At 37.7% G+C, this 13,800-nt stretch overlaps 1 protein-coding gene across 1 annotated transcript; it reads right to left on the bottom strand.

The window, feature by feature from the left end:
- Positions 1–6,150: 6,150 nt before the first annotated feature.
- LOC130712026 (beta-glucosidase 40-like) lies at positions 6,151–9,239 on the bottom strand. Its single transcript, XM_057561847.1, has 7 exons — positions 9,119–9,239; positions 8,590–8,705; positions 8,029–8,252; positions 7,884–7,915; positions 7,462–7,564; positions 6,574–6,682; positions 6,151–6,475 (listed from the first exon to the last, which is right to left on the bottom strand). The coding sequence occupies exons 1-7, from the start codon at positions 9,227–9,229 to the stop codon at positions 6,301–6,303; spliced, it is 870 nt and encodes a 289-aa protein (XP_057417830.1). The 5' UTR covers positions 9,230–9,239; the 3' UTR covers positions 6,151–6,300.
- Between the last annotated feature and the right edge of the window lie 4,561 nt (positions 9,240–13,800).

Genomic DNA, 13,800 nt, shown 5'->3' with positions numbered 1-13,800 from the left:
CTAAATCTTTAAGTAATGATAACAAATTCGAAAGGAAGCTTCGGATGCAAATCTTAGTTTTGGAAAACGAGAAGTGTCGTCGGATCCGAGTGTTGAGAAAATTGAGAGGCGTTGAGTATGTGTTGTTGTTGTGCTGTTGGAGCAGCGTTTGTTGTTGTGCTGTTGGAGCAGCGATGTTGTTGGGCTATCCTGGGGATAAGTCCGGGAAACCGTTAGTTTCCGAGAGTGTGATACTCTGTGCTCGTGGAGCAGTTGTGACCATCGGATTGAGATGAGTCGGATGATTTGGAGATCATCGTGGATTATGTGTTGTTGTGAAGAAGTGTCTTTTGTCGCAGAATCGACTTTACCTTAGGGTAAGCTTTTAGAGACTTTAATTTAGCTAGAACACGTGGCGACGTGTCGAGTGAGATCGGAGACGTTGTTTGAATAATCATCTTGCATTCATGCAACATTAATGAGGTATTAACACAGGACGTACTCTGGACCTCGTCGGTTTCCAAAATGGTCATAAGACCCGGAATGCCGTGTAAGAGCGTTTATAGACGTCTCTTGTAGCAGACCGAAATGGCAGACCTACGGGTTTACTGCTGATCTGACTACCACTGTCGTTGGAGTAAGAGGCACGCGGGCCGAAATGGCTCCACCGTGGCTGGTGTTAGGGTTGATCCGTTGATGTCCATCCGTTCCGGATTGCATATTGGTTGACTGGGTTAACCTGCATATCATTTCATGCAACATGCATACTGACTTAGTTGATGAGTGTGTGTGATACTTGTTAATTCTATTTGAGGCATGTTAACTGTGATTTACTGTCGTTTATGTTCATTGTGAAATATGCAACCCTATGATGTTATCCCTAGCTATAAGCCTAAGTGGCTATTTCCTTATCTGTATCTATCGGTGGTATTATTTATATAATTCTTTGGAGTTGACCCTCGCGTTTTCTGTGTGTGCTTTGGCGGACAAACGCCCATTGTCAGATGTCTTTGGCGGGCTAGCTCATGATGGTTCACCCTTCGGGGGAAACTAGGGTTGAGATGCTGGAACCGGAGCGCATCGCGGTAGCGAGAGAAGACGGATGGTGTACATAGACTAGGTCGTTCTGGATTTCGAATTTGGACGACGATCATACTAGCATGAAGGTTTTAGTGCTGGTGTGAGCTCCTTGAGATGGGAGTAGTGTAGGAGTAGAGTCTTAGCTCTGAACATCATTTGTTTTTTTTGGGGACAGGGTAGTTTCCCACCTATAGCTTTTTGTGTGGTTTCTCTACGGGAATCACAGAGAGTTGGTTGGACTTAGGAGGTCTTATTTCCAGACCATTGGGTCAGCTTATTCTCAATTTTTGAGGGATGGTGTTGCGGACACTTCGCCTTTATATTTGGGTTGTACATATTGCCTACGGGCGTTACACTTTTCTTTCCGTCACTGGAGGTTACTCGTGACGAGGTTGTTACTTACAGCGGGGGCGGTATTATATATTGTACATTAGTTCTGTTGCTTGTCGCTTTTGGGTTTTATTTAATTCAGTCTTGTCTTAGTTATTATTATAAAAAAAAAATATTCACGTTTTTCCGCATTAAGTTTATTTTTGGTTACTAAAGTGACGCCACCGAAATCGGGGTGTTACAGATAACACTTTTATGACTTTAGAGAATTACTTTGAGAAGGAAAACTTAGGACCTTGGAAAGAGTATCGAAACAAGAAAGATCGATGATCAAAGTGTTGAGAAGAGGAAGAGAACTGAGTTCGATCATCAAGAGGATGGATTGTTGTGCTGCGAGAAACCACTAAGGTGCAGAAGGAATTCCTTGTTAGTTAAGAACATGGTTCGGGAAACCGCCATTGTTTAAGAGGTAGAGACAATAATTGTTAGTTAGAGACGCATATCCTTGTGAGGATGTTGGGAAAATCAAAAGATAGGGCCTCATGAAGGTTGAGACGATTGCAGATTGGGCCTTCAATGAAAGCCTACCAAGAGGGTACTGGCTTCCGGCATACGCGAGTCTGCGTGGCCAGCTATTTGTTGGATCGATTTGCAAAGTTTAGGTGGTAAGTGGCACCCGCGTCTGTATGATCAATGTTGTTTTGAACCGTCTGCGAGGTGCACGACCAATCAAGTGGCCATTCCGTTGTCTTGCCTCGTTTACCTTGAGAGGTGGCGTGTTATCTAGATCATCTTTTGAGCATCAATCGAATGAGTAATGTGATATGATTATATGCATTGTGTTGCATGTGGTGACCACCTCAAGCATGAACTTTTAAAAACTTTTCTTCCAACTCTCTCATACAACAAGTCTCATTCTCTCGCACACTCTTATACACTTAGTTTTTCTCCTTATCACAATACAAACTCCTACCATTTTTCTCAATCTTATCTACATTCATGGATCACTTAATGACACCCTACGCTAATCTCGGATGTCCTCTTTCTGACATACACTAATCTTTGACATCCTTACTCCGTGCTTTTCTACTCATCGATGAGTGTGTTTTTCTTCAAAATCTAAGGCACAAATTCTGGGTAAGAAAAGTAACGTTTTTTATCATCAAATGAAGAATCAGAGGTTTGGAATGAACTCAGAAGGTCAGAAACTTACAGAATACAAGTCTTGGGACATTATGAGCAAGTTATGAATTTTCCGGCAAAGGTCTCGCCGGAGAAGATGACCGGATGCGGCGGAGGTGCGGCGGCGATCGGAGCTTGGAACATGGTTGGATTCTCGTCGCTTCTAGAAGAACCTAGGCTTTGGAATCGTCTCAATCTGAGGTCGGACGAGGGGGAGGAAAACACGTTTTAAGGAGCTGATTTTCCGGTATGGTTGCCGGAATCTTCAAGCTGAAAAACGGCAACCAAGAACAGCCCAGAAACTGTCCAAATGAGCCCAGAAAGACGCCAAACTTTCCAGATATCATATTTGGAAATCCAGAAGCATGAATATCAAGTTTTTAGAGGGATTTGAACATGTTTTGTGATATAATCAAAGGGGGACAGATTTGGTGATGTTTGAGTATGATGGTGGCTGCTATGGAAGGGAGAATTTTGTGGCTTTTGGGACAAAGAGAAGAGAAGAGAGAGGGGGAGAAAGCTTCTGCAGAGAGGGAAATGGGAAATGGCAGAGTAACAAGAGGAAGAATTGAGAGAAGTGAAGGTGTGAAAACTTCATGACTTTGCTCACCTATTTATAGAGGATGGAAGAGGATGAAGGTGATTGCAGGTCACCATGGAGGGGAGGACAAGTGATTGCAGATTGCCATTCAGAAGAAAGAAGAGAATACGTGGGAGAGAAGGAAGGAAGTGATTATTCATCACTTGGAATTTTATGGTTTTGCCACATAGCCTAAAATGGATATACATTGATTTAGGAAGTGTAGGATCTAACACTTAAAGCTATAGAAAAACTATTGTGAAGGTTAATCTTTATTCTAAATGTAAACTAATACTATTTTGGATAAATTTACGTGATCATAGAACTAAATATAATTTTTAATCTTTTATTTTAGTTTCATTTTCTTTTTATTCAATTTTCTAACCATGAATATATTAAGAAATTATATTAAAATTACTTATAAAATTTATTCTAAAACCTAAATATTTAGTTATTAAATTTAAATTATCACCTTATTTAGACATAACTTAAGCAGGTGAAATCAGGGATGTTACATTGCATGTGTTTATCAATATAATCTATTGTGGTTATGAAATATACATTATTGTGCTATTATATACTATTATTTGAAAGTTAACCCTGCACGCAATTATTTTTATGTCTATGCTTGGGCGGCCGACAACCGCCAGGTGTCAGAGGGTGGAGGATGGAGGTCATTGTGGAGGTATCTCGGGCGGCGCCACCAGATCATGAAGAGTTCAAAGATGAGGATCTGTCGCACGATATCCTCCGAGCATGAAGAAGTGGAAGTCGAGGATAGAGTTAATCGGCTCGGACGAGCGAGAGAGCGCGTAATTCAACAATGGACTAGTCGTTGTAGAGTCGAGGAGCATGGTTGACATGTTTTCTCGGGTAGAGTGTTGCCATGTTAGTGCAATACTTGTAGGGTTGGATTAACAGATCAACATATCTGTATTTTGGGGTAGGGTAGGTCTCCAACATATTGCTTTTGGTTTGGTTCTCTTGCGGGGAAATCATATGGAGTAGTCGACCATATGAGTCAAGGCTGGAAGCCATTTTGGGCTGACTATTTCTTTTCGAACATTGTAAATACTTATGTACTATATTATGATGACTTGTCACTATTTCCTTTGGGCTTGTGTATATATATGTGGTGGGTTAGTATGTATTTATGGTCTCTATGCATAACATGTTTAAAAATCTCTTTTGCTTTGAAGAAAAAAAAAGTACTTGCTTCAAGAATTGCTCATGAAATCTATTGCATATTTATTTATTAAAAGGATATTATTGTGACCCCGAAAGTTTGGGCATTACAACAAGAGTGTCAGCTAGCCTACTTATAATGATAAAAAGACTTGTTCATCAAGAAACAATTCCTTGTTCACTAAGTCTTTTCAAATCCAAGCCCACGAAGGAGTAAGTTGTTGAGTACTTTAGGAATCTGCAGGTCCCACAAATGGTTGAATATTTTATTGAGGTAAACATGGGATTTGTATCTCTTTAAGTTAGCTTTATGTGCCTTTTGATTTTTCCCAATTCCGAGTTCTGAAGCCCAAGATTTGATCGTTTTAGTGCATGTTGGTCCAGACTCGCAGGACTGGCGACAACAACTTTGCAAGGAAACTCTGGCCAAGTTAGAAATAGATTCTCGATTTTTTTCTAAACATGATAGTTGGAGGGCTTTGAGTAAGCTTTCCAACGAAATATTAGTCGCCCTATTCAACCTGTTCTAGTGCAATGGGTCATAAAAGCTAAAAAGAAAGAATCAAGCGTTTTCCATCAAAAATCCAAATAGGTGTGACATATTTTTTTTATCAAGAAAATAGGTGTGAAATGTTAGAATTCATCTAATTCACCCAAATAATGCATAAACTTAATTAATTCAAGCTCAGAAAATCACAAATAATATGCATGAATTCTGTATTGATAAACAGACATTCAAGTTACTAGCCACGTGGGTATAGGGACAAGTACGAGTAATTTTTTAAAACGGGGGTTTGAGGAAGGCTACTATGGTACCCTGCTCAGACTTTACCCATTTCCATCCTTTTCTTAACCACATACTCGCGTTCTGCTTCTTGCAAGGACTCATAAATCGTGGAATGCTAGTGCTTTATCTCTCTTAGTCAGCTAGTAAGCTTTTGTTTGAATGTTCTTCTTTACTTTGACTGGTCCAACTATGGAAAACTAACTTCCCTATGATCAAGGAACTGAACCTGTTGCCACTTTGCACGTGAAAATATTCTAGAAGCTCCAAAATAATTTCTTTCTTCTTCCATAGTCTTTGAATCTCCATACAAACTTGCCTCCATTTAGTCACTTCAGCATGTTATGCCAATGACAATTCTCATGTCCTCGATTGTACCCCCAATGCTTAGTTTCTATGCTACGGTTGTATTTTCGGCTTCCTGAACTAGGCGTTACAATTTTTGTGGTTAACAATTACAAAATAATTTTAGCAGACCTAGCACATCACCCCAAAAGAGATGTATGTCACAATTATGTGTATTAGGATTACTTTAGAAAATCAAAGATATTTGGATAACACAATCTTATAAGGCATCTCATATCTGTAGAGATTGCATCCAATATCATGAAAGATTCGTTCTAGGTTTAAACCAACTATTCCATAAATATGGGAAAGGTTAACAGTTTTGAGGTGCATCTTCTTTTTAAACCCTAGTCCTTATTCTCTTTCTCAATCTCACTGATAGGGGGCATCTTTTAGGTACTCACCATTGGTGTACAATGCCAACCATTTTTAAGGAAGGAGGATACAAACGCAAATAAGAAAAAGACATCATAATCAAAGTCCATAGACATTTTATATCCTAACAAATAGTCCAGTAAGAAAAAATTATATTATATGAATTAAAAATATGTGTCTTGATGAGAACAGAATAATCAATTAAGTATACACTCAAGTTCAATATTTTATATCCGAACAAATAGTAATTAAGTAAAAATTTACATTGTCTTGACTTGATTTAATGAATGAACTAAAAAATGTGGCTAGATGAGAAGAGAATGTGATCTATATAAAAATTAATTCCACTATTATTGTTATTGTTACAATAAGTTTCAAACATAAAATTCTAAATCTAATAAATTTGAAACTGAAATCGATATAATTCTGTAGTTCCAAATACAATCATGTATTTTTACAACTATTTTGTTGGTTTCAAGAAATTCTTGAACCATTCCACAGATTGTTTGGGGTATCTCTTCTGGTTGTCTTTGTAATCAACAAAGTACAGACCAAATCTACAAGTGTATCCAGCAGACCACTCCCAGTTATCTAGTAGTGACCATGCAAAATATCCTTTCACATTGCAACCATCTCTGCAGTTAGCCAAATCAGTACTTCATTAGTGAGTTTATTTTCATCAAAATAGTCGTGGACTCTAATGTAGCAACAAGTAATAACAACTACTACATACTTGATAGAAGCCAGTAAGGAAGATAAGTAGCCATTGTAATATCTAATCCGTTTCTCATCCTTTAGAGCATCCTTAATGGAGATAAATGGATTATTTGGATCATCCATTCCTGTAACAGCCATGAGAATGAAGATTTAGCTCAAATTTTATTCTTTGCTGGAACTTTCATGTTCTTACCAATAACACATTAAGTGTTGGGCAGGCTAGAAAAAAATGAAAGAAGAAAAATATCTTCTCTCGCAAATTATGCAGCATGAAAATACACAACTGTGATGTCAAAGTACTAGAGAAACACAGAGAAAGGTTTAAGCTTCTACTATTTAATGTTGAAAATTGAAATCATATTAGCTGGTCCCTAAAAATTACTATTATACATCAGTGCAAGCTAATAAATGTTATATTTTATCATAAAAGAGCATCTATTCCCGTTGTGCTTATACAGATTTGGATTCTCTGCTGCCTCAAAAATCTCACATTTACGCAGTCAAGCATTTTGAGTTGCCAGATTTTAATCAGATGATTCTCATTTTAAGTTGTAATAAGTAAATTGGAATATGAGTCATTAATCTTGATCAGACCACACAAAATGCTTTAATGCATGAATGATGGATGACCCTAATTGAAGAATCCAAATCCATGATTATACACTTAACTTTTACTCTCCCATAAATTATATCATTTTCAAATAATTGTAGGTAAACTTTTTTTTTTTAAAGTTATATTGATTTTGCAGGGTGTTGTCAGAGGTATAAAATGGTGATAGGGGAATAGTGTTTTTCCTTATCGTAAAACACCCAATAGTGACTATGTTTATTCTCCTACACTTAAATTTCTTAATACCAAATTCCACTCTAGAATCTAGACAGATTGTAAGAATTTGAAGGTTACCATTTTCGGTGATAACAACAAGAGGGTTCCCATACTTTTGTTTGATGTAGTTCATTAAGCTTCTCATACCTTCTGGCACAAGATACAACCATATAGAATTTGCGTGCAAGATAGAATTTATAAATCATGTCGTTGACTCATAAGAGAAATTCAGTGATATATAGACTATGTGAATGTTTGAAAATGCTTTTACAATTGATTGTAATCCCAAAATCAATTCTGGGATGGACTTTAAGTGAGTAGCTTCTAGGTTCCATAATTGATTTCAGGAAAGAAAAACTGATCAAAACATGTTGTAAGCTTAGTATCTTTCAATAGCAAAATCCAATCTGATTATGTTTTATTTCTTAAGCCAACAGGCAATGAGTAATCATTACAGTAAATCAATGAGACAAAATATGTTTCACATTAGCAAGACTTACCCTTTCTCCAATAACCTTAGTACCATTGAATGCTGAAAACAAAGGGGAGGAAAATAGTCACTTAGTTGCATCACCAAAGGTCAAAATTATAGCTCACACTGATAAAGAAATTTATGGCTGGAAGAATGTTTGGTCTAAAACTTACGAAGCGTGACAGCACCGGAGTCTGCAATGGTATCATTGAGCACGATCCCAATTAAATTCGAAGAATTGTGTCGTGCATAAAATGTGGTGTAATGATTGATTCCCACAAAATCTATTGAACCCTTGAGAGAAGCAGACTCCGATGGAGAAAATTTTGGTAGCCTGCTTCCTACTCTACTTCTCATTGAACTTGGATAATCTCCAAACATCAATGGATCAAGAAACCTGTCATGAAGACATTTAACATCACAAATTTGGTTAATATTTACATTTTATTAATGTTTACATGTAAATATGATTGAGACATATTGGAGGACTTATTTTGAGTTGTTGTCTTTAATACAAATCTGCATAGAAGGTTTTTCTTTCTTATTCCTATTCAGACATTCGTCAATTCCCACAGTAAAAACATGTAAGTTTGACGCATGTTTGGGTAGATGGTGGAAAATCACAGTGGAGTCAAAGTCACAATGGACAGGAGCAACTTCCTTAACCGTCGCGACTGTCCACCATGAGTTTGCCTCACTGTGCTTTTCCCCAATGTACTATGTGAATGACGTACCAGCCCAGCTGAAAATCTTGAGCTCTCTGAGCTGCTTCAATGTCTTCTTGTTTGTTTGTTGCTGGCTGAAACCAAATGACATCAAAAGCTATCCCTAATGCTCCACCCTGTGTATTCTGAGGAGTAATAGAGTTATTTTAGTCATTTTAATGAGCTTTAAATCAATTCAAGAACTTGTATAAGCTTCATAAGAAAAATGATTAAAATATCTAATACCAATACTATACTAAAAACTTCCCCAAAAATTCAAGTTTTAGTAAAACAAGATTTCGCCTAGTTCGTTAATATGATCCATTCTATTGCTTTCGACTGTGTTTGCTTCTCTATTAGCTTCGTCCCTAATATACATTCGTGGGAATTCTGAGGTTCAAAAGCCAATAGATTTGAAAGGTTGGATTGAGCAAATGTTCGTTTAGATTCACTCAAAATTCAAACAAAAACCAATAAGATTGCAACTTTAAAACTACAAAAGTAAATTTCATTTAACTAATTTAAAGTCTCCACAATATTTATATCTTTACAGCTTTACCTTATATTTTTTCCTGTAAATCTCTGCGGCTGCTGCATGAGAACGTAGGACATTGTGACCAACAATGTAAGGTTCCGTAGCAGAGTTCCCTGCCCTACAAAATAGGTACATTCCATGATGTACCAAACATTTGGCACATTCCCCTTTTACTTAGAGTGAGTCTGTAATAAAGTTTGGTTCCATTAAGATTTCTTGCTTTGGTTTATATTTTGTTTAACTCTCTTCATGATTGACTGCTATTTTCAGAGTCAAAATGCTCACCATTCAATTCTATAGCAGCTTAACTTACTCAAGTGAGCTCTTAATTTGTCTTTTACTTGTTTTCCTCTTCAAAAATATAGTGACAATGGGAAACATCATTCTACTTCACTTTTTATAATTTTTTCAGCCGCGCCACACCTCCTGATTTACAGCAATGGACAGCGATGGCAGATTCCTATGATAATCTTAATGAATCCGTTAGTACTATGGCTATATGTGTAGTTTGCATTGCTCTTTCTAAACTTTTCATGAAATATTGTACATGAGAATGAGATCATTTTGAAATTTACTGGTGGGAAAATATGTTTGGTTTGACTGATTCATATTTATCTGTTGTAAAGGCGTGTTCTATTTTCCATTTGATATTTATCAGAAGAATAAGAGGATTACAATATATGTTATGGAAATTTTGAGTAAAGATTAATATATTTACTATGTTGCTGTCAATTGGTTTTGAAAATGTGATGTCACTTTCAATCATCTGAGTTATGAATGCAGTGACTGCGGTTGAAGCTTTTTTTTGGGTAAGCAAAAATGGTTTTTGGTGACAACAAAATACAAATCCTATGATCACAAAATTGGTTTTTGTTTTCATGTGATTACTGCTTTCCTTCTCTTTTAATTTTTGATTTCATGTTTCATTAGAAATAGGGATAGAGATATAGACCTGTTTCACATATGTTTGTTAAAAAGCATATAGCTTCATTTTATATTCTTGCACTATGACAGCCTGAGATAAGATGCATATAGAAGTAGCTTGCAAAATTTAAGGGAATGATTTATAGAAGTAGCTTGCAGTCACATCTTTTGGTTTCTAATTAGATGAAATTCAGTTACATCTTTATTAGAAAGAATATTGCATCCACTCATCTTAATTGAAGAAGGATATATAACAAACTGTGGCTAATGGGCGGGTTAAACCGTGGTAAAAGAGGTCATATATTGCCACGGTTGAGGAACCGTGACAATATATGGACTCTATTGCCACGGTTCCTCCATACACCGTGGCAATATGTGGACTCTATTGCCACGGTTAAGTACGTAACCGTGGCAATATGTGGCCTCTATTGGCACAGTTACCTTTTAAAAACCGTGATAACAGCGAATCAATTGCCACGGTTCCGCCTTTAACCGTGGCAATTGAGCAATTGCCACGCACGCTATTGCAACGGTTAAACCGTGGCAAATGAGCGGGTTTAACCGTGGCCAAAGGCCTTTTCTGTAGTAGTGAGATATCCTTGATAGCTCCACTGAAACACCAATCATGGTATCTGGACAGTGGATGCTCGCGTCACATGACGGGAGAAAGGCGTATGTTCCAAGAGCTAAAACTTAAGCATGGAGGCGAAGTTGGCTTTGGTGGCAACGAAAAGGGTAAAATTGTTGGTACTGGTACTATTTGTGTAGATAGTAGTCCATGCATTGACAATGTTTTATTGGTAGACGGCTGAACTCATAACTTATTGTCTATAAGTCAATTAGCTGACAAGGGTTATGATGTTATCTTCAATCAAAAGTCCTGCCGGGCTGTAAGTCAGATCGATGACTCTGTTCTGTTTAATAGCAAGAGGAAGAACAACATTTATAAGATCAGATTATCTGAGTTGGAGGCTCAGAATGTGAAGGGCCTTCTGTCTGTTAATGAAGAGCAATGGGTATGGCATAGACGGTTAGGGCATGCCAGTATGAGAAAGATTTCTCAGCTGAGTAAGCTAAACCTTGTCAGAGCTTACCCACTCTGAAGTTCTCTTCAGATACTCTTTGTGAAGCATATCAGAAAGGCAAATTCACAAAAGTCCCTTTCAAGGCAAAGAATGTTGTCTCAACCTCAAGGCCGTTGGAACTTCTGCATATCGACCTGTTTGGACCAGTGAAAACTGAGTCTATAGGTGGCAAGAGATATGGGATGGTCATTGTTGACGACTATAGCCGCTGGACATGGGTAAAATTTCTTAGTCGCAAGGATGAGTCTCATGCTGTGTTCTCTACCTTCATAGCCCAAGTGCAAAACGAGAAGGCTTGTAGGATTGTGCGTGTCAGAAGTGACCATGGTGGAGAGTTTGAGAATGACAAGTTTGAGAGTCTGTTTGATTCCTATGGAATTGCACATGATTTCTCTTGTCCCAGAACTCCTCAACAAAATGGTGTTGTTGAGAGGAAGAACAGAACTCTTTAGGAGATGGCTAGAACCATGCTCCAAGAAACTGGCATGGCTAAGCACTTTTGGGCAGAGACAGTAAACACAACGTGTTACATTCAGAACAGAATCTCTGTGAGACCAATTCTGAATAAGACTCCCTATGAATTGTGGAAGAATATAAAACCCAACATTTCTTATTTTCATCCTTTTGGTTGTGTTTGTTATATTCTTAATACTAAGGATAGATTGCATAAATTTGATGCTAAGTCTTCTAAATGTCTATTACTTGGTTACTCTGAGAGATCTAAAGGTTTTAGATTCTATTATACTGATGCTAAAACAATTGAAGAATCTATTCATGTTAGATTTGACGATAAGCTTGACTCTGACCAGTCAAACCTAGTTGAGAAATTTGCAGATTTAAGTATAAGTGTTTCTGACAAAGGCAAAGCTCCAGAGGAAGCTGAGCCAGAGGAAGATGAACCAGAAGAAGCTGGTCCCTCTGATTCACAAACTCAGAAGAAGAGCAGAATCACTGCAGCTCATCCTAAGGAATTGATTCTGGGCAACAAAGATGAACCAGTCAGAACCAGATCAACCTTCAGACCCTCTGAAGAGACCCTGCTTAGTCCGAAAGGATTGGTGTCCTTAATTGAACCCAAGTCAATTGATGAAGCTCTTCAGGACAAGGACAGGATTCTGGCTATGGAAGAAGAATTGAATCAATTTTCCAAGAATGATGTTTGGAGCCTAGTGAAGAAGCCTCAAAGTGTCCATGTAATTGGAACAAAATGGGTGTTCAGAAACAAGTTGAATGAGAAAGGTGATGTAGTCAGAAACAAGGCAAGGCTAGTTGCTCAAGGCTACAGTCAGCAGGAAGGAATAGACTACACAGAAACATTTGCTCCAGTAGCAAGACTAGAAGCAATTAGACTGCTGATCTCCTTCTCAGTAAATCACAACATAATTCTACATCAGATGGATGTTAAGAGTGCCTTCCTAAATGGATACATATCAGAGGAAGTCTACGTTCATCAACCCCCAGGTTTTGAAGATGAGAAGAACCCAGACAATGTCTTCAAGCTGAAGAAACCTCTCTATGGTCTGAAGCAAGCTCCCAGAGCATGGTATGAGAGACTCAGCTCATTCCTTCTGGAAAATGAGTTTGTAAGGGGTAAAATAGATACAACTCTCTTTTGCAAAACTTACAAAGATGATATCTTAATTGTGCAAATTTATGTTGATGATATTATATTTGGTTCTGCTCATCAATCTCTATGCAAAGAATTTTCTGAGATGATGCAGGCTGAATTTGAGATGAGTATGATGGGAGAACTCAAGTACTTTCTGGGAATACAAGTTGATCAAACACCAGAAGGAACATATATCCATCAGAGCAAGTACACTAAAGAACTTCTGAAGAAGTTCAATATGCTGGAATCGACAGTTGCCAAGACTCCAATGCATCCTACATGCATTCTGGAGAAAGAAGATGCAAGTGGTAAAGTTTGTCAGAAGCTCTATCGTGGTATGATAGGATCACTTCTATACTTAACTGCATCTAGGGCCTGATATATTGTTTAGTGTTCATTTATGTGCTCGTTTCCAATCAGATCCAAGGGAAACCCACTTAACTGTTGTTAAGAGGATCCTAAGGTATCTGAAAGGTACCACTAACTTTGGCTTGATGTATAAGAAAAACATCAGAGTATAAGCTTTCAGGTTATTGTGATGCTGATTTATGCTGGAGATAGAACAAGAGAAAAAGCACTTCTGGAAATTGGTCAATTTCTGGGAAGCAACTTAGTCTCATGGGCAAGCAAGAGGCAATCAACCATTGCACTATCTACTGTAGAGGCAGAATATATCTCAGCAGCAATATGCAGCACTCAGATGCTCTGGATGAAACATCAGCTGGAGGATTATCAAATCCTTGAGAGCAATATCCCAATCTATTGTGATAACACTGCTGCAATTTCATTGAGTAAGAATCCTATCTTACATTCAAGGGCAAAGCACATTGAGGTAAAGTATCATTTCATTAGAGATTATGTACAGAAGGCGTACTTCTTCTGAAGTTTGTTGATACTGACCATCAATGGGCAGATATCTTTACAAAAGCCCTTAGCAGAGGATAGATTTAATTTCATTCTGAAAAATCTGAATATGGACTTTTTCCAGCATGAAGATGGATCAGAACCTCTGACTATGTTACTTCTTTATCAGAAGATGTCTAGTCCAGAAGGTAACTCTATCAGAGTTTATGTACCCATTGGTGCTA

This window comes from Lotus japonicus, chromosome 4, assembly GCF_012489685.1.
Source record: "Lotus japonicus ecotype B-129 chromosome 4, LjGifu_v1.2".
Lineage (NCBI taxonomy): Eukaryota > Viridiplantae > Streptophyta > Magnoliopsida > Fabales > Fabaceae > Lotus > Lotus japonicus.
This window is presented reverse-complemented; position numbering and strand designations above follow the sequence as displayed.

Excerpts from the sequence above, each read along its gene's own strand:
- LOC130712026 (XM_057561847.1), bottom strand. The coding sequence starts at position 9,229 with ATGTACCTATTTTGTAGGGCAGGGAACTCTGCTACGGAACCTTACATT. Across the intron at positions 7,565-7,883 it reads CTAAGGTTATTGGAGAAAGG|GCAAATTCTATATGGTTGTA; the intron begins GTAAGTCTTGCT and ends TCTATCTTGCAC. Across the intron at positions 6,476-6,573 it reads TCCTTACTGGCTTCTATCAA|AGATGGTTGCAATGTGAAAG; the intron begins GTATGTAGTAGT and ends GGCTAACTGCAG.